Source organism: Aethalodelphis obliquidens, unplaced genomic scaffold, assembly GCF_003676395.1.
Source record: "Aethalodelphis obliquidens isolate GAN/ISIS:26980383/991018 unplaced genomic scaffold, ASM367639v1 scaffold65, whole genome shotgun sequence".
NCBI classification, from domain to species: Eukaryota; Metazoa; Chordata; class Mammalia; order Artiodactyla; family Delphinidae; genus Aethalodelphis; species Aethalodelphis obliquidens.
The window spans coordinates 1,683,771-1,707,622 of record NW_020838009.1 but is presented as its reverse complement, the minus strand read 5'-3'; the positions used below and the strand labels follow the sequence as shown (position 1 = coordinate 1,707,622).

General features: G+C 41.9%; 2 protein-coding genes and 1 long non-coding RNA gene across 10 annotated transcripts in view; 1 reads left to right on the top strand and 2 right to left on the bottom strand.

The window, feature by feature from the left end:
• Positions 1-1,475: 1,475 nt before the first annotated feature.
• On the bottom strand, positions 1,476-5,278 carry IDI1 (isopentenyl-diphosphate delta isomerase 1). 3 transcript variants are annotated; one of them, XM_027089387.1, is made up of 5 exons: positions 5,003-5,278; positions 4,519-4,691; positions 4,301-4,393; positions 3,727-3,857; positions 1,476-3,015 (listed from the first exon to the last, which is right to left on the bottom strand). In XM_027089387.1, exons 1-5 carry the CDS (start codon positions 5,149-5,151, stop codon positions 2,743-2,745), a joined length of 819 nt encoding a protein of 272 aa, XP_026945188.1. In that variant the 5' UTR covers positions 5,152-5,278; the 3' UTR covers positions 1,476-2,742. The 3 variants fall into 3 exon arrangements, with proteins under 3 accessions (XP_026945188.1, XP_026945187.1, XP_026945189.1); XM_027089386.1 differs by having other exon boundaries at positions 1,477-3,060; XM_027089388.1 differs by lacking the exon at positions 5,003-5,278 and adding an exon at positions 4,846-4,864 and having other exon boundaries at positions 1,477-3,060.
• Positions 5,279-8,257: 2,979 nt separating this feature from the next.
• Positions 8,258-9,021, bottom strand: LOC113610882 (uncharacterized). The gene is made up of 2 exons (XR_003429261.1): positions 8,896-9,021; positions 8,258-8,526 (listed from the first exon to the last, which is right to left on the bottom strand). It is a non-coding gene; the product is annotated as an uncharacterized LOC113610882 (long non-coding RNA).
• WDR37 (WD repeat domain 37) overlaps positions 8,664-23,852 on the top strand; it is a 59,441-nt gene continuing 44,252 nt past the window's right edge. For 2 of the 6 annotated variants that reach the window (XM_027089384.1, XM_027089382.1), the window contains exons 1-3: positions 8,664-8,821; positions 19,818-19,995; positions 23,645-23,741. In XM_027089384.1, coding sequence (XP_026945185.1) covers positions 19,858-19,995; positions 23,645-23,741 — 235 coding nt within the window. In that variant the 5' untranslated portion in view covers positions 8,664-8,821; positions 19,818-19,857. Of the gene's footprint in view, positions 8,822-9,120; positions 9,267-19,817; positions 19,996-23,644; positions 23,742-23,852 lie in introns of those variants that run through there. The other 4 variants (XM_027089379.1, XM_027089377.1, XM_027089378.1 and 1 more) reach the window with 3 other exon arrangements.

Here is a 23,852-nt window from a genome sequence, read left to right as displayed (position 1 = left end):
CACCGTCAGTTTGGGCAGATGAAAAGGGAAGAGAAAGTAAATGGCAATTCTTTTTTGTTTTCAAAGCGCAAAATACTTTTTAGTGGAACAGAATGTTGCCTAAGTTACTACAGCAGTTAAATGTGGGCACCTGCTGCTGTGTCCACTGCTGAAAATTAAATTGTGAGGTACAGGCCCAGTAAAATGTAGGAAATTAACATTTTAGAATATTAAGTGATTAAAACGTCACTTCTCGACCACAAAACTGCCGTGGCCACCGCTTTATGTGCGGTTTCAAGCATCCCCTCTGCTGACTCGTGGCATGTGTGGGAGTTTTCCAGTGTCATGCAGTGTGATTCAAGGTGTGTTTGAAAGTTGCATTACATTTTGGGGATCCAAAGTAAAATTTTCATTTGTTTACTCTGAGAAAGATTATGTAAAGAGAAACCCATTGAGTGTCAGGTGAGAGGGAGTAGGAAGAACCAGAGTCCCTCTCCTCCCAGGTTACAGTGGCTCTGGCAGAATCTCTGCTGTAACTATTGAATATTTGGGACTCCAGAGTCTTTAAAGGCTCACCTCTTCCAGGGAAAGGCTCCACGGTAAACCAGTTTGTCAGTTTTAGCCCCTGTGGCTTAGCAACTGCCTGACCTCTCACCCAAACCCTGTGGCAGTCACTGTACCTGTGTTTCTGGAGGTGCTTGTGGGATTCAGATTGGGCCCTAAGGGCCTTGTTCTCCAAATATTAGGGTTTTGTTTTGATTGACAGTTGCTGCTTCTGATGGCAGAGGTGTAGACAGAGATGGATCCCCATCAGCTGAATTTGAAGGGTCAGTGCCTGTTTCTTTTTCCCTTGCATTTTTCATTTTTTACCCCTTTGGAGAGCTACAGATGTGAGGATTAGGACTTAAGAAAGCACTGCTGGCTCAGGGGAATTTAGAAAGTCAGCATGTCTGTGTCCAGGGAAAGACACACAGTCAGAGAGGAAGTGAGAGACATGAAGACCTCGGGTGGTACAGATAGCGAACAACTAAAAATTCACATACAAAGAAATAGGAAAGTGTGGTTCGTTAAAGGAAAAAACTGAGAAACTGTCCCTCAGGAAGACATGACAGACTTACTAGACACTGCCTTAAAGATGCTCAAGGAGCTAAAGGAAGACGTGGACAAAGTCAGAAAAAACAATGAACAAACCAGGAATACCAATAAAGAGAATAAAGTTTTATAGACGGCTCCCTCTGCTCTGTACCTGTTGTCAATGGTTTGTCCAGCATCTAACAGTCTAAGATGCCACGGCCCATGTGGCAACCACTAGCCACTGTAGCTACCCAGTAACTGGTTACATGTGTCTTTTAGCCTAAAAGTTCCTACTAAAGAACTAGAAACAATATAAAAATGCATTTTGAAACTTTATGTCATTTATCACTTAAGCTACCATAGGCAGGTTGACCTATTACTGTATTGAAGTTTTAACAAAGTAGACAACAGTATCAAAATGTGGTAATTTAGTTTTGTTTTTATTTTTCAATAAAATTACTATTAGCTACACAGTCTTGCCTGAAATTAATTGTTCAGGGTTAACAAATGGATTTTTCTATTGAATTTATAAAACATTTAGCTTTGTAAGAAATTTTTATTTTTCTTCATTACTTACTAATACACAGCATTCAAAGATAATAAAGCTGTCTTAAGATTTCAAATCTGAGAAGTCTATGGCAAGAGTTTAAAGAAGTACATTAGTCAAAGTGTACTTTAAATATTAATACACACATATTCCATAACCCAAATCTATTTAATATGAACGTTAGCCTTTCTTTTTGATAATTTCCCCCCTACAACACAGCCTGACTCAGCAGAACAGTGGTTCTCAACTGTGGGTGATGGTGTCCTTGAGGAGACATTTGGCATCTGGTGTCACTGGGGCTGTCATGGGGGGAGGGGTGCCAACAGCATTTTTTTATGTAGAACCTGGGGATGCTGCTAAATCCTACAACACAAAGGATGAGCCCCCAAAAGAATTATCCAACCCAAACATCAGCAGTGCCAAGGTTAGAATACCCTGTTGTAGAGTATGACCCAACTGACCCAAGTTCCATTTTACAAATAGCCTGTCTGTTCCCAGTAACTCTGAAAACCACAGCCTTTGCTAATCAGCAACGATTATTTAAATGAATTAACCTAGCCAATGTCATTACCAAAAACAATGTTTGACTTTAAGTATCAAAATACTTCAGAGTGATCAAAACACAAAATTAACAATGACAGAAATCAGGATATATACCATTGAATTCCCTTGAACCTGTTCTATATTAATCTCAATCTGAAAAGTTAATTTGAACTGTTTTGAAGTAGATAAGCAAATAGTTTCCATTGCACATTCTTCTGGACTATGATAAAAATTGAAAGATACATCAAGCACCTGGCAAACAGCAAAGTGCTCTACAAGTCTTCTGAAAAGGTTTATCACAATATATTAAAAAAATGAAGAACTTATTTGTTCAAATTTGTCGTAACCATCTGTTTAGATAGGTTAAGTTTATTTGCTCTTTTTTTATAATAATCTCATAAATATTTTTTACAAATTGCAGTTAACATATACGGGTTGTATGACACAAATCAAGAATTCTTTTCCACACGAATTCTGGTTGTAAAGTAACAGTATTTCCAATGAGAGTTCTAATGGAGAACCAGATTTTTAAAATATTCATCTTAAGTTTACTAAGTAGAGAAATTCTTTAGTACTTTAGTAATCATTCATCACCACATCTACATTCTGTGTATTTTCTCATGGTCAACAAACTGATTCAAATGATTTAAGTTATCCCACCACCTAAAGAGAAAAGTCTCTGCAATAATTTGAAACCACGGAGTTATCTTAATTTCACCATGGGCTGCCTTTTCCAGAAGTTCTTCTAGTTCTTCCTTTGATACATAACAATAGCTTTTAATCTCATTGGGATCTGGATTCAAGGTCACATTCTTCTTCACAAACAAAATGTAATCAATTTCATGTTCTCCCCAGATACCATCTGATTGAGCCTTGTAATGAATTCGTGTTAGATAATTAATTTCTTCTGGAGGAACCTAGGACAAAACCCCAAAAACCTCCAAAATATCAATAAAGTAATCGAAATCAACCCACTACATTTCAGTAATACCTTGAACAACAGAACTAGTGTTAGAATGACAACTTTTGAAACATTAGTGTCCTATTAATATATGGAAATAGTATTAAATAATATTAAATAGTTTCAAGTGTCTGACACTTTTCCCATAGGACCAAAAATAGAAGTAGATTTATTGAAAACTGTATTAAAAAAAGAAAAGCAGTCACTCTAACTAGAAGTGTGCCATTCTGCCTCACATATTAATATTAACGGGAGAAAAAACTTTACCATTTTAACTAAATGAGAGATTATTTATTCGTGTATTATTAAAAGGAGACAATTCCAGGGAAAAAAAGATTATTTAAATTCACCCAATCAGATCTGAGGTTCACAAGAAAATATTCATCTTTGATCTGATCAATTATAAAACAGTCAACTTTATAAACTGGTTAACAGATCAATCCATTTTGGTACTGAGGTAAATAACGACAAGTATTATGAAATCAAAATTTAACCTTTATCCAATGGGCTTTCTTGGCCTAAAAAAGCAAGAGATTACAAAGCAGAAAGCTACACCTAAATTTAATGTTTTACTAAAAACTGTTTCAAAGTATTCTATATTTCAGCTAGTATGGCTGCTTACCTCTTCCATGGGAATTCCCAATTCAGCCTTTAAACGCCTCTGTGCTGCTCGCCTTACTCCAATTGCATTGTTTTCTTCAAGCTCTCGTGGATTATTTAAGGGATGACTACAGCAAGTATTAGTAAAACAACCTGGAACATGTTAATATAGATGTACATTAACTTTTCTTCAAAGCAGGTCTGAAAGGTTAAGAAAACTTTAAATTTTAAAAGTAACATAAAAATGATTGTTGAGGATTTCTAGATCTGTTTTAATAAGCTATCAGCAACCATTTTGTGACACTTGGGTAGATAAGTTTTCATGAACGCCTTCTTAACCAAAGCGATGATAACGTGTATTAGATACAATTTAGAAAGTTATATATGAATCTACACATACCTAGCAGTTTTTATCCTTTATTAGGATAAACCTTAGGTCTTATTAGGTTGCAACCGCCGTATAAGTTTTTTGTATGAAGAATATAAAACTAAGTCATTCACAAGATTTCTTTTTTGACCTTGGCTACCAGAAGTTCCACGTGACAAAATCAAACTAAATACAATCGCCAACAAAACACTACACAAAGCACACTAACCTGGAAAGGTAATTTTAGCGTCTGATCTCTGCTGCAGCAGGAGCTTATTTTCAGTGTTGAATAAGAAAACACTAAAAGCTCGATGCAATAATCCTGAAAGCAAAAGAAATACGATGAATTGAGTTTTAAGAGGCCAGTTACTTGCCTGTTGCTTTGGGGTCCGAAGGAAGCGGGGCTGCCGCCCGGGGACCCGGCCCGCCCGCCGCCCCCGCGGGCACCTCTCTCGATGTTCTCGTTCAGATGGCAGTTCTTCTTGGTCTCCGCCCCGATCCTCCGGTCGTTCTCGTCGATGAGTATGCACATCTCCGCCAAGAGCTGCACCTGCCGCTCGTCCAGCTCATCAGTGCTCACCTCGGGCATCGCGGCCCAGCCTGCGCGCCTACCCGGGGATCTGGCGGGGGAGGTGGGGACCCGGGGGTTGGAGGCTGAGCCCGCCGCCCCGCGCCCCTCCCTCCGCCCGCCCCGCCACCTACCCCGCGCCGTCCTCCCGGCCTGCGCCCACCCAGCCCGGCGGCGACCCCACGCGCTTCCCGCGCCGCATAGACCTCCGCCCTCTGGCTTCTCCCCAAAACAGTTAAGAGGAAAAAGCACCCTGAGCTCATAGGACGCGACTAACAGGCAGTGGGCCCGCCCCTCAGCGCCAAGCCCGACGCCGAGCCCGGGACTCCAGCCCGCCTCCCCTCAGAGACCCAGCCTCCTTACCTCACAAGCAGACAGACAGCGGGACGACACTCCGCAGCGCTCGTCTCCTGCAGGCCTAGCTCCCAAGCACAGGGCCCGCCCCCGGCCCGAGCCCGGCCTCCCAACGCCGCGCGCCCAATCGCCCGCGCCCGCGCCAGAGAGCGCCACATTGCCGCTGGCCAATGGCGCGCCGGCCGCGCCTCACGTCACGGTCGCGCGGTGGCGCCACTCCCGGAGCGCGAGGCGTCTCCTCCCAGGGCCATGAGCTGCAGAGCCGCCCCCAGGCCGAAGCACAGGTGCTTTCGGCGTCCTCCCTGTGCCGCTGAGTGGGCGCGGCTCCTCAACTGCGGAGCTACGTGACAGAGTGAGCTAGGAGAGAAGGGGCCTGGGAGAGCGGCCGCCCACCAGTCACGCCCTGGCCGAGCCAGCCAATCGAGGCGCCCGAGGCCCTGCGCTGGTGACGTGCTGATGTCAGGCGTCTCTGCACGCTCGGGCTCTGAGGCGTGGAGAGGCGCCTGCTCGCGGCAGTTCTGTGCACTAAATTGATATCGGTCGGTAAGCGTGAGCCGTTGCATCCGGAAGTGTAGCGACTTAAAATTGTGAATAAAAGGAATTAGAAAAAACTTGACCTCTACAATTCGGAGTTGCTGGGAAACCACAAGAAACTAAGGGAGAGAGAGAGAGAGAGAGAGAGAGAGAGAGAGAGAGAGAGAGAGAGGGAGACGCATGGCATAGATTCCCCATCACAGGTCTCGGAAGGAACCAACACTGACAGAAACAAAATGTAACACTGACACCTTGATCCTGGACCTCAAGCCTCCAGACCTGAGACAATAAATTTCTGTTGTTTAAGCCTAGTTTGTGTTATTCTGTTACAACAGCCCTATCAAAGGAATGCGCTGTGGAAAATGTGGACTTTGATGTGGACCTGGATTTTAATCCAATCTTTGCTCCATTGCATACTAGCTTTCTGACTTTTGACAAATAATTTTTTTTAACATCTTTATTGGAGTATAATTGCTTTACAATGGTGTGTTAGTTTCTGCCTTATAACAAAGTGTATCAGCTCTACATATACATATATCCCCATATCTCCTCCCTCTTGCATCTCCCTCACAGCCTCCCTATCCCACCACTCTAGGTGGTCGGTCACAAAGCACCGAGCTGATCTCCCTGTGCTATGCAGCTGCTTCCCACTAGCTATTTTACATTTGGCAGTGTATATATGTCCATGCCACTCTCTCACTTTATCCCAGCTTACCCTTCCCGCTCCCCGTGTCCTCAAGTCCATTCTGTACGTCTGTGTCTTTGTTCCTGTCCTGCCCCTAGGTTCTTCAGAACCTTTTTTTTTTTTTTTAGATTCCATATATATGTGTTAGCAAACAGTATTTGTTTTTCTCTTTTTGACTTCACTCTGTATGACAGACTCTAGGTCCATCCACCTCACTACAAATAACTCAATTTCGTTTCTTTTTATGGCTGAGTAATATTCCATTGTATATATGTGCTACATCTTCTTTATGCATTCATCTGTTGATGGACACTTAGGTTGCTTTTGACAAGTTTTTTTTTTTTTTTTTTTTTTTTTTCGCTGTACGCTGGCCTCTCACTGTTGTGGCCTCTCCCATCGCAGAGCACAGGCTCCGGACGCGCAGGCTCAGCGGCCATGGCTCACGGGCCTAGCCGCTCCGCGGTATGTGGGATCTTCCCGGACCGGGGCACGAACCCGTGTCCCCTGCATCGGCAGGCGGACTCTCAACCACTGCGCCACCAGGGAAGCCCTGACAAGTAATTTTAACATTCTTACCCTTAATCAGAATTCAATTTAGAATAATTTCTTTTTTTTAAATTGAAGTATAGTTGTGTTAATTTCTGGTGTAGAGCAAAGTGATTCAGTTATACATGTAGTTTTCCAATTCTTTTACAGTATAGGTTTACAAGATATTGAATATAGTTCCCTGTGCTTTACAGTAAATCCTTGTTATCTATTTATATATATTAGTGTGTATGTTAATCCCAACCTCCTAATTTATCTCTACCCCCCCACCTTTCCCCTTTGATAATCATGTTTGTTTTCTGTATTGGAGTCTATTCTGGTCTATAAATATGTTCATTTGTATCATACTTTAGATCCCACATATGATATATATTTTTATCTTTTTTCACTCAAAATGATAATCTCTAGGTGCATCCATGTTGCAAATGGCCTTATTTCATTCTTTTTTATGGCTGAGTAGTATTCCACTGTATTCATGTACATTTTCTTTATCCATTCATCTTGTCAATGGACTTTTAGGTTCATTCCATTTTTTTTTTCATTCCATGTTTTGACTCTTGTGAATAGTGCTGTTATGAACACAGGGGTGCATGTATCTTTTCAAATTAGAGTTTTGTCCGGATATATGCCCAAGAGTGGGATTGTAGGATCATACAGTAACTCGATTTTTCGTTTTTAAAGGAACCTCCATACTATTCTCCATAGTGGTTGTACCAATTTACATTCCCATCAACAGTACAAGAGGGTTCCCTTTTCTCCACACCCTTTCCAGCATCTGTTATTTGTAGATTTTTTGATGATGGCCATTCTGACCAGTGTGAGGTGATACCTCATTGCATTTTTGATTTATATTTCTCTAATAGAATAATTTTAAATTTATTGGGTTGTTTTGAGGATCAAAGTTACCAAAGCTGTGAACTGCCTGGCATGCAACAGGACCTCAGAGTGTTGACTCCTTTCCTGTCTTAGTTTTGTGACACTTTATGCAATCATTTTATTTACAGTGACTTTTATGGACTCCTAAGTATATCAGAGAAAATGTTACCCCAATTAACAATACCCTAAGTTTCATCCAAACTGTGGATGCTGTGCTGTAAAACAAAACCACATATTAGCATGTGAATCAGTTGCAGCCAATATTGTGGTTAATCAGGCATTGTATGTGCTCCCTCACCCAGCGGAATGCCTTGTGCATATTAGGTCTTTAATAGAATTTCTTGTTGAATGATAGCCACAACCTCCAAGTGTGACATCCTCAGTTCCCCTTATACAATTTTTTAAAAAATTTACTTATTTATGACTGCATTGGGTCTTCATTGCTGTGCAAAGGCTTTCTCTAGTTGTGGTGCTTGGGCTTCTCCTTGCAGTGGCTTCTCTTACTGCAGAGCACAGGCTCTAGGCCCGAGGGCTCAGTAGCTGTGGAACATGGGTTTGTCCCCGGCATTGGCAGGTAGATTCTTAACCACTGCAGCACCAGGGAAGTCCCACACCTTATATAATTGATTTTAGTAATAAGCTTTATTATACTCAATGCTGAAGTAACTTCAGGTTTTATTCTACAAACTTTTTGGTTATTTGGATCCCCAAATACGTCACGTTTGTTCCTTGTGCAGCAATCATACTAGCGCTTCTTGACTCCAAATGATGACCTTTACTGTTTAAAAGAAAAATGCTCCCACGTCTGATTTCGTTTTTACTTAAGGCTTTAAACGCCCAGCTGGTTGTTCGTAGAGCCGAGGCCTTCTGCGCACCCTGTAATTTTTCCAACCTGGACAAGGACAAGAAGGCCATCAGGTCCCACCTTCCGCGGCGAGAGGCTGCCTTTGTTTCCTCTCTGCAGCCAATGGCTAACACACATTTCAGACAGGAGGCTGCAGTGGGTGAGTCACCCTCCGCAGATCCGCCAGGCTCCGCGCGCAGCCGCCTCGCTCCCGACGCCCCGGGAAACGGCTCCCGGCACACCCGGCGGTTCTGACTGGGAGCAGCCGTTCCCACATGCCCGACCTGGGTCCCGATGGACGCCGACCTGCGCCAGACCCGGGCGCCCGCAGTAACCCGCCGCCGTGAGTACCCGCGGGCCCTCAGCGCCCCCGCCCCACCTCCCGGCCCTTCGCGGCGTCTCCAGATGGTCGCCGACCTCGCGGGTCGAGGCCCCGGCGGTCTCGGGGTCGAACAACAACACCACGGCTCCACCACCTCCGCGACCCCCTTAGGGCCCCCTGACCGCACTGGCGGCGCACGGGCCTTCCTTCGCGGGGCTGGATTTCCGGCGGTACTAGCTTGGGGCGGAGGCGGGATTTCCTGCGGCGCCTGCGTGTAGTGGATTTCCGGCGCGGGGCTGAGGGAGAGCCGCGACTTCCGGCGCCGGAAGTGTGGGGCGTCGGGCTGCCGGGTCTTAGAGCTGTTCGTCCGCGTCCGTCCCCGGCGCCGCGTGGCTGGGAACCCACGGGCGGCAGCGCACGGCCCGGCTGGCACTGCGCGGTGGCGGGTTCGGCGGCGGCGTGACAGGTGAGTGCCGGCCTGCCATCTTCAGCCCGGGACGGGCCGCCTCTCTGTGTGTGGCAGCGGCCTCGCGCCGGGCGGGGCGTGCCTGTGGGGGCCGGCGGCCTAGTGCCCTCGGACCCCGCGCCCTCGGACCCCGACCGCGCGCCCCCGAACCTGGACCGCGTCTCCCCCGAACCCGCGCCCCGACCTGGACCGCGTCCCCCTCCGACCCTGAGCCCGGCCGGGTCTTGACGTGGTTGGAACGCGCGCCCCTCGCCCAGAGCGGCCTGTGAGGCGGGTCCTTCGAGGCGCCCGGGAGTCTCCCGCCCGCAAGCGCTCAGGAGCCCGGGAGCCGTGGGCCCCTTAGCGGGTGTGGGGCCGCGGGAGGGGCGCCGCGACCTTGAGCAGGAGTTGCCGCGGGTCCGTGTCCAGCCTCGCGTCCTGCAGAGTGCTCGCACGGAGGCATCGGCGAGTGTCCTTTCTCCTCAGAGCTTTGGACAGCCGCGCGCACCTGTTGTGCCCTGGCCTTGAGCTGACACCCCAGCCCCTTCCCCCAGGGGTACCGACAGCCCTCTGAATTCCCTAGTCCTGGTTTTACTAAGAAGATTTAGCAATTACGTATTTCGTCCGCGGTTCGAGGACCTTAACAATTAAGGTCTTTAAACAGTCTTGGTTGTTTTCCGGTTATCATGCCCCCAGTCCCGTCTCACGACCAGAGCTGGTGAGCGTGTGTTTCGTGCCTTCGACTGGGTCAACGATAGGACACCTTACCCGGGTTGACCGAGGGTGGACTGCGGGGCTGCCTCTGGTTGATGTCGCTCAGCAGTTGAGTTTGGTGTTTGCACAATGAAATGCTATGGAAAACTCTACCGACCTTTTTGTGGAAGTCCAGTCACGTTTTGTATCTTTAAGTGCCACATGCAAATTATATCCTTTAACCATTTTGTACACATGATTAACGTTCATGACGTTTACTATTCAGGCAGGTGTTTTTCTCTTGCTAAAAGAAAAGTGTTTAAAAATTCCACTGGATATGGAATTGTGAGTAATGTTTTGTAGGTGGGGGTAATAGGCATGTGGCAGTATATAGCAAGGATAAATGAGTTGGACAGAAGGAGAGTTTATATTAAATTCATTTGTTTGACCGATAGGATAGGGAGGTGGGATTTTTGGAGGGGACTATTTATACTTTTTTGAATGTGTTTAAAGAACCAGTAGGACCTTTTAGTCACATAAACCTTCTGTTTAAAGTGGTCATATGCCCTGTGATACAGGGTTAGTATGACTGTTTTGAAGAAAGATGGTTATCTTGGAATTTCGGGCTTCTGTTTTAGTTTGTATTGAGGTGAAACAGTGCATAGTGGTTAAAGCAGCTTACTCACCTGTGTGAAGAAGTTTTCTTTTTACAGCTCCATGGCCAATTGACTAAGTGTTAGTCTGTTAGGTACTTGGGAACTGTACCTCACAGAGGTGTTGTGAGTATTAGTGACTCTGTAGTTACTGATCCATTTGAGCCTCACCACAGACTTCCCAACCCATCAGTATCTCTCCATCATTTCTTTTGTCTGTATTTCCCTTCTTGTCTAGCTTAGGTTCCACGCTACATCATTTCAGTATTCTTTTTACAAACACCTGCAACCTGCTCCATTCTCCATGATGTCATCCTGCAAAACCCCTCAACGTGTTATTTAAATAAGATTTAAATATGCTATTATAAAGATTATAAAGATTATAAAGATTATAAATATGCTATTAAATCTTATTTAAATGCTATTTAAATAAGATTTATGCTAAATAAGATTTATGCTAACACTGACCCGTGGACTGAGGTGAACACGATAGATACGTCCCTTCCTGGGCTAAGGGCTTGTTCTCCACCAGGGTGAGCTGTGGAAGGAAGGAAGGAAGTGGTGGTGGGACCAGTGAAGACTGTGGGGAACAAGATGGAGGATGTGAATGAAGAGGCAAGAGTAAAATTTTTAAAAAGTTTCAGGAAAAAGATTGTGATAGATTAACAAAAAAAAGAAGAAATTTAAAAGAGGTTAGAAGAACTAGAGAAACCTACAGATCTAATTTTGGAAGAATTAGAAATTAGGTAAAGTTTAGCTGAAGAAATTACAGGAAGAGACAGAAATTGAATTAGCCAGATAATCTTTTTTTTTTGTTTTTTTTTTGCGGTACGCGGGCCTCTCACTGTTGTGGCCTCTCCTGTTGCGGAGCACAGGCTCCGGACGCGCAGGCTCAGCGGCCATAGCTCACGGGCCTAGCCCCTCCGCGGCATGTGGGATCTTCCCGGACCGGGGCACGAACCTGTGTCCCCTGCATCGGCAGGCGGACTCTCAACCACTGCGCCACCAGGGAAGCCCAGCCAGATAATCTTTGAATGTTAATAACACAGTGTGTGGCATAGGCATTATGAACCCATATTGACATATGACTTCACAGTTTAGAAAGTTACTAAGAGAGAAAATCAGTATAAAAAAATCATTTGAGGCCAGGTTTTGGGGAACCAAAACCTCTTCCAGATTTATAATTGTTTGAAATGTATGTGTTTGGTTGGAAATTGATCAATGGGAAAAGATGACCAGTGTATTGACTATTTTGTGAAGTGACCAACAAAAGCAGGCAAAGCCCAGAACAACACCATGTGGTTCATGGGGTTGAGGGAGGAGTTAAAGGCTTAGGGACAGGCAGAAGGTGAGGATTTTAAGTTAGTTGTGAAGAAGACTGCTTATTTCCTACTGAAGATACAGAGGCTGGAAATGCCGGTGATGTGATACTTAAGGGAAACAATTGTTGAGGTGAAAGGAGGGTTGATACTGCAATTTTCACGGTTCCTATCACCAATTTGTAGAATCTTGGGAATGCATTAACTTCCCAGTTTATGCTTACCAGATGCATAAACTTTCTACTGATGAAGTTCTTAAGGGAGGAAAGAGAAGCTCTTTGCTTCTTTATTTGCTTGATTGAAATGTCTAAAGGTAGTCTCCTTTTTTCTTGAGCTTTCACGGGGTGTAAATATGTTTGTTCCTTGATTGAAATGTCTAAAGATAGTCTCCTTTTTTCTTGAGCTTTCACAGGGTGTTAATATGTTTGTTCCTATAAAAAACATAACTTATAAACTGCGAAGTGACTATGATAAATCTCTGTGTTGAAAATCTTGACAACTGAGATGCTTTATGAAGTTAGTAATTTAATATGTATAATCACTGAAAAAGAGAATTATATCGACCTTTTTTTTTATGAAGAATATAATTTCTGGATAAGATTCCTTTAAATCAGTTTGATTTCTTGGTCAACTTTTGTGTATGGCGCACTTAAATAGTCTCTAAATGTTTCCCTTAAAAAATTACTGGAATATTCTTCACTGGGATCATAGGAGTTGCTTAATAACGTAAATTTGTTATTTGAAATAATAATATTCAAATATTTAAAATTAAATATCAGTATCTTTTTTTGTGTATATTAAATTCTACCAACCACAGATTCTACCATTGTGAGTTTTTCTTTATACCTTTGTTTCAACTATCTCTAATTTCTATAGCTCAGATTTTTCAGATAAATTTCATGAAAAAGATTCGTTGTCATTTTGTTGTGTCAAAAATTAATCGAAATTAATTTTTCCATATATCATGTAAGGGACTGATAGTTTTATTTTTTGTTGTCTGTATCTACCAGTAATATAACCTTTTTTTTCCCTTCTTGTGAAGAAGCGTAATAATGGTAAGGCATTGGACCTGGAGGCATGATGGAGTCAAACTGACCATCTTTACCGTCTGTGTAGACCTCTCCCAGATTTATACATGCTGCCTAGTTCTCTTTTCATCTCTAGACCCGTACACCTCCTGCTTCCTTGTATGTTAGATATTCAAAGACATTGCCAAAACATAATATATTCAGTATTAGGTCTTGGTTTCTTCTCCATATCTGCTGCCTCATCTCAGTAATCTGATCTCCGTTTCACCTACCTCTTGCCTCAGAAACAAGGGCTATCCTTGATACCTCTCTCTTCCCACCCCCAGCACCCCCCCATCCAGCCCATTCATCTACCTCTAATCTTAACTATCATCATTTATTGCCTAGACTGTTTCAGTAACTTCCTAACTGGCTTCATTCATGGTCATCTTATCTTTCCATGTATTTTTCACATAGCAGCCAATCTAGTGTTGCTTATTTGCTTAAAAACTTTTAAGTAACTTCCTTTTTATTTTACAATAAACTGTAAACACGAAAGAACAGACTCTAAGCCTGTCTCTCCAATCTTGCACCATTCTCTCCATTGTTTGCTGTGTTGTAGCTATAGTATTTATTTTTTAATATCTCTGATAAACTAGTCTCGTTCCTGGCTCAGGACATTTGCACATGCTGTTCCTGTCCTTAAAATATTTACTCCCTTTTCTGTTTTCCACATGGTTAACTCTTAGGAATTCTTCAGTCTTGATTTAGATGCCAGTTTGTCAGAATGACCTTTGTAACTCTTTAGCTAATAGCTGGCCTCATAATATTTGCATATGTCTTTTGAAGCACTCATCACAATTTATAGCTTCTGTAATAAGTTATGAGATTGTGTGTTTAATGTCTGTCTTCCACCTCAACTCTAAGCAACCTGAGGGTAGGGGCCAAGCCTGTTCTTTCACCACAACATTCCCAGTACCTAGCTCATCTACAGATGAGAGCACTATTGATGAGTGACTTAATGAAATAATGCTGTTATTATCCCTGCTTTAAAGATGACACAGTTAAGCCTTAGGAAGGTGGTTAAGTAACTAGACCAAGGTTACACAGCCCGTCAGTGGTAGATGTAGCATTCATCCATTTCTATTCATGCATACATTCAACAAATATTTGAGGATGTGTTTATGTCAAGCCTAACAAATACAGTAGTGGCCCCAGTTAACTGTGCCCCCGTCCTCATTGTGTTGATGGTGTAGCGGGGGAGACATTCATTAAGTGAGCAAACTATAAATAAGATCTAAGTACAAACGTGGTGAGGATCATGAAGTGCTGTGACTAGCACTTGTCAAGGGAGGCCATTTTGAGGAAGTAACGGTCAAGCTGAGGCTTCATGATGGAAAAGAGCCAACCCTTTGAGGGGTTGGGGTGTGGGGTGGGGGGGACTTAGGTTTGTATGACTCCCAAACTCATGTTCTTAACCATTGGGCTCTTCTATGGATTTTATTCTGAGTGGGTGTTTAACTTAATTGGGTTATTTATATCCATGTTATTCTACTAAATATCTGAAGTGCAAAACTATTTAGTTCCAGTCACTGTTATTTTTTAGGGAAGCAGAATGTTATTCAGCGTATAACCAAAACTAGTGAGTGAAATAAGGTGTGATGGATTACACAAATTCTTTCTCATTCTCCCATCAAGAGGTGGTCTCAGCCCTCTACTTGAATCTGGGTTGGCCTTGTGACCTGCTTTGACAAATTGAATATCCAAAAAAGTGAGGGGAATGGAAGATTTTTTTTTTTAATGAGAATTTTAGAGATAAAAAAGCAACCTTATTCCTTTTTTAAGTGTCCTTTTAAAAAAAAGGTTTGAGAGTTAAATTTTGTCTATATAATGCTACAAAAAGTAAGTGATAATTTTAATAGATTAATGGATTTCAGATTTTTAAACCTAAACACACAGAATTGACCAATTTGAATGTTTTTAGTGGGTTGTGAAACAAGACTTACTTTTCTGTTGCCATTTTAAACCAAGGCCTATACATGTCTAATTTGAGACTCAAAAGATCTCTGCCTTTGTAGTAGATGTACTTTTCCTATTCCTCCAAGTACAGCTAAAAACACTGGGCATTAAATACAGAAGAAATATGAGACTGAAAAGTGGAGAGAAGAAAGTAGACTGGCCAGATGTATGGGGACCTGAGAAATGATGCAGGGCTGAGTTTCCTGGGTTTTCTTTTTGCCCCATACATCCCGGCCTTGGGCCTGGAGAAACCAGCAACCCAGCAACACCAAAGGGCTCAGAGAAGCCCCAAGAAAAGCCAGAAGAGGAGGAAAGAGACAGCCTGCCAGACAGGACATGTTTAGAAAACATTGTAGCCCCTGTCTGACCCTTACTATCAAAGGCAGGGTGGGGAATCTAGACTTTTACCCCTGACAGTCTTTATTGAGACAACACTCTGTGTTTGGTGGTATCAGTACGGAGCTGGGATTTTCATCTCTGTTGGGTGGTAACAAAGAACACCCTCCTTCTTCCTGTTGGGATGGCCTCAGAAGAAACTTAGTAGAGATTCAGGAGTTTTACCATCACCCGTGGTAATGAGGCCGTGTAGGGCACAGTAACAAAGCACCCCTGGTTCAGCGCCTGTGATACGAGTAGAGGCCAAGGGAGAGGCTGAACTCTAACCCCGCCTGGCATTAACAAGGAGTACTTCCACCCAGATGAGTGGAAGCTGAGTGGGAAACCCTCACTTCCATCTCCACCTTCTACATCCACCTGGCAGAAACAAGACCGCACCCTTGTTTGCCTGCTGGGGCAATGTCAGAAGAGGCCTGCTGTAATAGAAGACTGAAACCAGTTCCCATGCCTGATAGCAGTGCCCACAATATTGAGGCTTAAGTGACAAGTATTTTAAAGCAGCCATCATAAAAGTTTTTCAGTGAGGAAATACTAACACTTGAGGCAAATGAAAAATAGAAAATCTCAGGAAGAAAATATAGGATATAAAGAAGAAACAAATGGAAATTTTAGAACTGAGAAGTACAGTAAATGAGCTTGTGGAATCAGTTCACTGATTCTTTTCCTGTCCTTTCCATTCTTCCAACAGCAGAATGGAGAGGACAGAGGAAAAGAATCAGTGAACTTGAAGATAAAACAATAGAAATTACCCAATCTGAACAATAGAGAGAAAATAGACTGGAAAAAAGTAAACAGAACCCCAGGGACCTGTGAGACTTTAACAAGAGACCTATCTTTCTTATCATCAGAGTCCCAGAAAGAGAGGAGAAAGACAGTGAGGCTGAAAATATGTTTGGAGAAATACTGGTTGAGTATCTCCCAAATTTGGCAAGCCATAAACTTACAGATTGAAAAAGTTTAGTGAAATCCAGGCAAGATAAACTCAAAGAAATCTATGCTGAGACACATCATAGTCAAGCTTCTGAAACCAAAGATGAAAAAGCAGTGAGAGAGAGAAATGTCCCTTTACCTATAGTGGATTTCTCATCACAAACTACAGAGGCCAGAAGGAAGTAGCACATTTTTCAAGTGCTGAAGGAAAAGAACTATCAACTTAGAATTCTCTATCAAGTGAAAACATCCTTCAAATGATTTGTCACCAGCAGACCTACCCTAAAATAATAAGTAGAGGAAATTCTCTAAACAGAAAGGAAATCATGTGGGAACACCAGGAAGGAAGAACAAACAATGGAAAGAAAAAATAAATTGGTAAATTCAGTAGACTTCCTTATCTGAAATTAGGTTTGAAGGTTGAACCATAGCCGTCTGATGTGGTTCTTAGTGTGTATAGAGGAAATACTAAAGATGATTGTGTTATAAATGGGGAGGGCAAAGGGACACACAGGAAGTAAGGCTTCTACACTTTACCATTAACTGGTAGAAGTTGATGATCAGCAGACTGTGATAAGTTGTAAAGAGTTAATGAAAATCTAGAGCAGCCACTAAGAAAAATTATATGAAAGAGAGAAACTCAAAAACTAGATAAGTCAAAATGAAATTCTAAAAAATGTTAAAATAACCTACAAGAAGGCAGAAGAAAGAAACAAAATGAGAGAACAAACAATGAATTACGCACTATGCCCAAGAGGGATTTATTCCATGGATGCAAGGTTAGATCAATATTTGAAAATCATCAGTGTAATTGACCTTAAAAAAAAGCCATGTGATCATATTAAATGATGCAGAAAAAACATGACAAAATTTAACACTTATGAAACTCTCAAAAAGAGGGGGACTTTCTCAACTTGATAAAACAATATTTACCCAAAACCTACAGCTAGCATCATACTTAATGGTGAAAACTGAATATTTTTACCTTGAGATCAGAATAATGCAAGGGTGTTTGCTATCACTTTCTAATTCAACAGAGTACTGGAATTTCTAGCCAGATCAATAAGATAAGAAAAGGAAATAAAGGCATACAGATCAGAAAGGAAGAAGTAAACTGTTCTTTTTTTACGTGACATAATAGTCTACAGAGGAAATGCCAGATAATCTACAAAAAAATCTCTAACTAATAAATGAGCTCAACAAGAACGTAGGATACAAGCTCAGTACACAAAAATCAATTGTATTTTTGTATACCAGCAATTAACATGTGGAGATGGAAATAAAAATAGTGTCATTTAAAATTGCTCAAAAATAAAAGTATAATCTTCAGGGTAATTTTGCAAATTTTATGGGAAAACTACAAAACTGAGGAAAGAAATCAAAGACGATCTAAAACCTGTATACCGTGTTCATAGATTGGAAGTCTCAACATAATAAAGATGCCAGTTCTCTCCAAATTGGTAAACAGATTAAACACAATGCCTATCAAAATCCTATCAGGATTTTTGTAGATGTGGACAAGATTATTCTAAATTTATATGGAAGGGCAAAGGAACTGGAATAGCTAAGACATTTTGAAAAAGATGTAAGTGATAGGAATCACTAATTTCAAGACAGCACAGAACAACGGAACAGAATAGGGAACCAAGAAATAATCCCATAGGAATAAAGCCAACTGATTTTCGATCAAGATGCCAAACTTTCTCAATTTAGTGTAGGATGGATAGTCTTCAGCATATGGTGCTAGAATAATTGGATATCACCAGAAAAAAACAACAACAAAACCCAAAAAACCTTGATCTAAACTTCACATCTTATAAAAATATCAGCCCAAAAATAGCTCATAAATTTAGATGTAACCTATAAAACTAAAATTTTAAGAAGAAAACATAGAAAAACTTTGGGATTTAGGACTGGTCAAAAGTTCTTAGGCATGACTCTAAAATTATCATTCTTAGAAGAAAAATAATTGATCAGTTGGACTTCATCAAAATTTAAAAGTTTTGGGAGAGTGGAGTTTGTGTGAATTATATCTCAATAAAGATTTTAAAAAATCTTTAGTTTTTTTTCTTTAAACATACAGCAGTCTCACTCTTGGGCCTTCATCCAAAAGAAGTAGAAACTTAAGTTCACACAAAAGCCTGCATATTATTGTCATAGTAGCTTTATTTACAATAGTAAGAAACTGGAAAGCACCAGAATTTTTTGCAGTAGCTGCACGGTTAAGACAGCTGTACTCCATCCACACTGGAACAGCACCAGCAATCAGAAGGAGGTGGCTGTTGGCTCACATGGCAAGGGGACGGGTCCTGTGAGTGCTAAGCTCAGAATCTCCAGAGGGCACATACTCTGTGCTTGGCATTTGTATAACGTTCTACGACAGCAGAGTTGGGGGATGTATGGCTGTGGGGTGGGCTTCAGAAAAGGTGGGATACTCTACACCTTACAGAGTGAGGACCCAAAGATACTGTCAGTAGTTGAAGAAGGAAGAAACATAAGTACATACTTAAATTACATGCACTAAAATAGATAGATTGGGAGAAGGAGGGACCAATAAGAGCAAAAAATGAGTAGGTAATGTCCAAGACGTAAATCTGCAGTTGAAGAAGGAAAATCTCATGTGTAAATATATTTCTTAGAATCATATTAGCTGGGACTTCCCTTTTGGTCCAGTGGCTAAGACTCTGCACTCCCAATGCAGGGGGCCTGGGTTCGTTCCTTGGTCAGGGAACTAGATCCCACGTGCTGCAACTAAAGATCCTGCACGTGGCAAGACAGATCCCGTGTGCTACAACTAAGACATGGCTCAGTGGAAAAAAAAAAATAATTAGCTAACAGTGATGTGATTATATTGGGAGGAGGAATTGATAATAGCAGGAAATGAGTAGATAATGTCCAAAATGGGTAAAGGACAATGTTTGCATTATGTGGATATTGGAATGCCGTGCAGGTATGCTGTGTAACGGCGGCCCTGACCACAGGTGTGTACTGGGAACATGGCTGGTTCCAAGCAAGAGGCATTGTGAGTATGAAGGAAAACGGGGAGCTTACGAACTGAAATACCCCGTTTGCGTTTTTTACGTTGACTTAAAATGATATTATTTTAAACATATTGGGTTAGATCATTAGAATTTCACTTGTTCTTTTTTTAATGTGGCTACTAGAAAATTTATGATTACATGTGTGGCTTGCATTGGATTTCTCTTGGAGGGCATTGCTCTAGAATCTGTAGCCTGGAAAATTCAATTAGGATTGGTTCCCTCTGGGGAGTAGGCTGAGTCTGCCGAGAGTCGGCTAAGGGAGAGTTGTTATTTTAAGCCCTTCTTTGCTGTTTGATTTTTTTTTAAAGGATGTTAATGAAGTTTGATAAAAAGTTACCTCTTTAATAAAGGCTGTGGTCTCTATCTTAAAACATGATAATTTATCACATTCTAATTTACATAATAAATGTTAACATAGTAAGGAAATTTGCAATGAAAAGTAATCATCTATTTTTCCTTCATTTCAGTTTGCTGTGTCAGAAATAAAGTACTTGTTTTTCCTGCTCCTGTTTAGCTTCTTGCAGGAGTGACCAGGATATCACCTTTCAGAAGTAATGCCCACAGAAAGCGGGAGTTGTTCAACTGCTCGCCAAGCAAAACAGAAACGCAAATCTCACAGCCTTTCCATACGAAGAACTAACAGCTCAGAGCAGGAGAGGACTGGCCTGCCGAGAGACATGTTAGAGGGACAAGTGAGTGTCTGGTGAAGATGTGGATCATGTTTGCAGTGTTTCAAACATAGCCAAATATATGCAGGTCTCCAAAGTAGAGAAAAAGTGTGGGTTACCAAAACACACAGCCTCCCTCATAAACCAGTTAAAACTGCTGTCAACAGCTTACACAGAGACAGAATTCGGTTTCCAGGTTAATGTGTTTACAGTACTTAATAAAAAATGTGGGTGTGACAGTTTGGACTAGTTTTTATTCTTTGTACAGGTGAATTGACAGTGTAGTTAGGTTTTCTGTCTCAGAGTCTCCAGAAGAGAAGAGAATCAGGTATAATGATCTCTTTCTGTTCTCTGCAGAGTTTTTGGAATCTGATGTTTCAGTAACTTTTCTTGGCTTTATCCTGTGTTTGCTGTAGTTGAGTGTGTTATCTGCTGTTTATTACATTATGTCTTTCTGATAATTCGGTACCACCTTTGATTAAATGATCTAATATTTTATTGATAAGTTTGCTTTTACTTTTCCTAGTTCCTTTATGATGAAGAAAATGTTAGATTTTTAAAAAAACATTGTCGTGAAGCCTAAATAAAATACATGTTATGATAAAATAAATTATAGCTACATCTGCTATATCTTTACATAGGCGTAAGTATATACGTAAAAAAATAAATACATATAAATTTATAATCATTCTTTTGCAATTAGAACTAATTCATCAGCCATAATGTTAAAGGAAAATATGGCTTAAATCTGAGAAACTGGCTCATTTGCATATTGACTTTGTTAGAAGCAAGCCGGGATGTGGAGGATGTGTTTCTAGGAGGCGGCTGTGTGTGCTTGGAACCTAGCGCCGCCTTTTCTGGCATGCGGTAAACGTTCACTTAATGTCCTCTTATGTGTTGACTGGATGAATAAATGAAATAGTTGCATTTTAACTTAAATTTGGAAATAAAATCATAGATTTAAGGAGCCTCCAAAATGGCTTTGATGTTTTTCGTGAGCTCGGATGGCCGTAGCAAAGCATCGCAGACTGGGAGCTTAAACTGCAGACACTGCTTACTCCCTGTCCTGGAGGCAGAAAGCTGGAGGTCCAGGTGTGGGCAAGTTGGTCCTCCTGAGGCCTCTCTCCTGGGTGTGGATGCCATCTTCTCCCTGTGTCCTCACAAGGTTGCCCCTCTGTGGGTGTCTGTGTTCTGATCTCTTCTCATAAGGAATGTTTGAATCAGAGCTGTGCAGTGGAACTTCTGCGATGGAATGTTGTAGATCTGTGCTATCACATATGGGAACCAAGAACCACATGTGGCTAGTGGGACTGAGGAATTTAAAAAATTGTAATTAACTTACTTTTAAATTTAGTCAAATGTGTCTGTTGGCTACCCCCTTGGATAGTGCAGGTAGTCTAAGATACTTTTAAGTTGTTAGATTTACTTAAATTTCAAGCAGTGACAATTCTACAGCCATCTCTGCTGGCATCTTCTGTTGGTAACACCATGTTCTCAGGGCCTTCTGCACTGTCCCCGTTGTGATGTAGAGCCAGCAGGTAGTTGCATCTCGGGGTAACCCTTTATGAGGGTCATTCAGAACCCTGCGGGCGGGTCGGTGCCTGCTGGTGGACGAGGAGCTCCCTTGTGGGCTGGTGGGGGTGCTCTGCCCAGTTCCGTGGCAGCAGGACGGTGGTGATGGCGTTGGGCATGGGCACTTGGCATGGTAGGCAAGGGGCAGACCTCGGGTGCGAGAGGCCAATGATCAGGGCATCTGAGTGGAGCCGTAGGTCATTACCCTAGACAGGGTTGCAGTCAAGCTGTCAGTTCTTGGGGAGTCTTTATGGGAATTTTGTGTCTTGGATTCACGAGTCGGAAGCATTTGAGGCACTGGTGCTTGGCTCAGAGGTGGGAGGCCCGTGTCTACACCGGGAAGCATCAACTGAGGCCGGGAAAGGGGCCTCCTGCCTCCTCTTTCACGTCGGCTGTGACAAAACACAGATTCTTTTAGAACTTTACTGAATCGTAGCTTTTGTGTCATGAGTTTTCTCAAATGATACCAGAAGTTCAGCACCTCTCAGTTGGGGGCAACCGCAGAGCTGGGCTGTGCTCCGCTTGCCTCTGGTCGAGAAGTTCCCCTTTCACTGCACGTCTCCTTCTTGATTGTCTTTATTTTATCAAGTGAAGTTAATGCTGACATTGTCTCCCTTTACAATTACATCTTACATGAAGCTGCATTTACCATTCGAAGGTAACGTTTCAGTTGCTGAATAATGACCTTAACATTAAATACTGTGAGGGTAGGTGAGTAGGAATTGATACACGGAAGAGGAGATTGGCCTTGGGAGGGGCCCACAAGGCTCTCAACCGGTGCTGCCCCCGCCCCCTCGAGGAGGGCTAAGTGGATGAGGGGTGCGGGAGAATGGGCAGAGAGAGGCCACAGGCAGGTGGACAGGGTGTCAGACGTTAATCGTGATGGTTTATTTTGCGTTCATTGTTGTTTTAAGATGTCGTTTCTTTTTTTTCATTGGTATTTTAGAGGGTTGTTGAGAGAGACTTATCACCAATTCTCCCAGATTGAATTTTTAAACAAGTGGCGTCACATATCTTTAAGTAGCTTGTAAAGTTGACGTTCATGTTCTGTGATTATTTCAAAACATGTTGCTAAACGTTGGTATCATTACAGATCATTTTGCCTAAAATTCCTGTCTTCCTAAGAAGTTAATCTGAGAAAGGATTTAATAAACATTATGTCTTATTTTTGTATTTGCAACTCATTAAACATCAAAAAGTTTATGCTGCATATAAATTTGAAAACTCACTTGGAAAATTACATTGGCATCAGTTAACCATTGAAACATTATTTTAGAAATATCTTTTAAGAATTTTGTTTGAAAATAACTCTTAAGTGGTAGGGTGGGGCACATACAAAATATTGTCTAGGCCGCACTCTCAGGAGGTTGGAGTGGAACATAGCCTCTGTCAGTACCAGCAGTGCCTGGAAAGTGAGTGCCTGAGAACACAGTTGGTGCTTAGGACACCGGGCCCAGGAAGCTGCTGCTGCTGCTTCCTTTGACTTCCCGCCTGGTGGGGGCAGGGTGCTGGTGGCGGGCAGAGCACCTGCGAAGGCCTGGGAGCTTCCACGTGGGTGTTTTCATTTAGCCGATACACGTTTTGCTCTTACAGCTGAGGGTTCTTTTCCCTCCTTATAACAATCTTCTAGGTATTGAGTAGAGTTACAGGAAATGATCCAATTTATTTTGCTTGAAGCACAGTGAACATGAGGACTGTAAGGTACATCTTCTATTAGTAAACAGCTTATTAAAATTAATTTATAATATCATATTCTAGAGCTTAAAGGCTTTTTATAACTTCATTTTCTACAAATTTGGGAGTTTTTGAATAAGGTGTGCTTGTTTTTTTCCTTGTGAAAGGAAGTTACATGTTTGAAGACATGCTTGGTCTTAAATCTCATGCCATCCTGGGTAACCATTTATACAATTTGATTTTAATTTCATCTGTAGAAATTAGAAACTTTAAGTTCTTTGAGTGTTTATGTATAAGAAATAAAATATGTAAAGATGTAAAATAAGAGTTTAAATAATTCACTTTGGAAAAATTATATTGGTGCTTGGTGTCAGAGTTTCTCGTTCACTCTTTCGTTCCTTTTAAGCAGAATCTTCTTTTTCTACAGGATTCTAAACTGCCTTCCTCGGTTCGCAGTACTCTTTTGGAACTGTTTGGTCAAATAGAAAGAGAATTTGAAAACCTTTATATTGAAAACTTAGAATGTGAGTATCTCTCATTTTAAATACTTTTATAACTTTTCACTTCTCCATACAAATATTTGAGAGTTTAATTTGTGGGTAGACATTCACCTTTGTATTCCTTTTCTGTTCTGC

What these genes read in the sequence shown, in the direction of transcription:
- IDI1 (XM_027089386.1), bottom strand. Translation starts at nt 5,151, where the DNA reads ATGTGGCGCTCTCTGGCGCGGGCGCGGGCGATTGGGCGCGCGGCGTTG. An exon ending in GCTGTCTGTCTGCTTGTGAG is followed by an intron (nt 4,692 to 5,002) that starts GTAAGGAGGCTG and finishes CTCCCCCGCCAG; the next exon opens with ATCCCCGGGTAGGCGCGCAG. An exon ending in GAACGAGAACATCGAGAGAG is followed by an intron (nt 4,394 to 4,518) that starts GTGCCCGCGGGG and finishes TTTTGCTTTCAG; the next exon opens with GATTATTGCATCGAGCTTTT.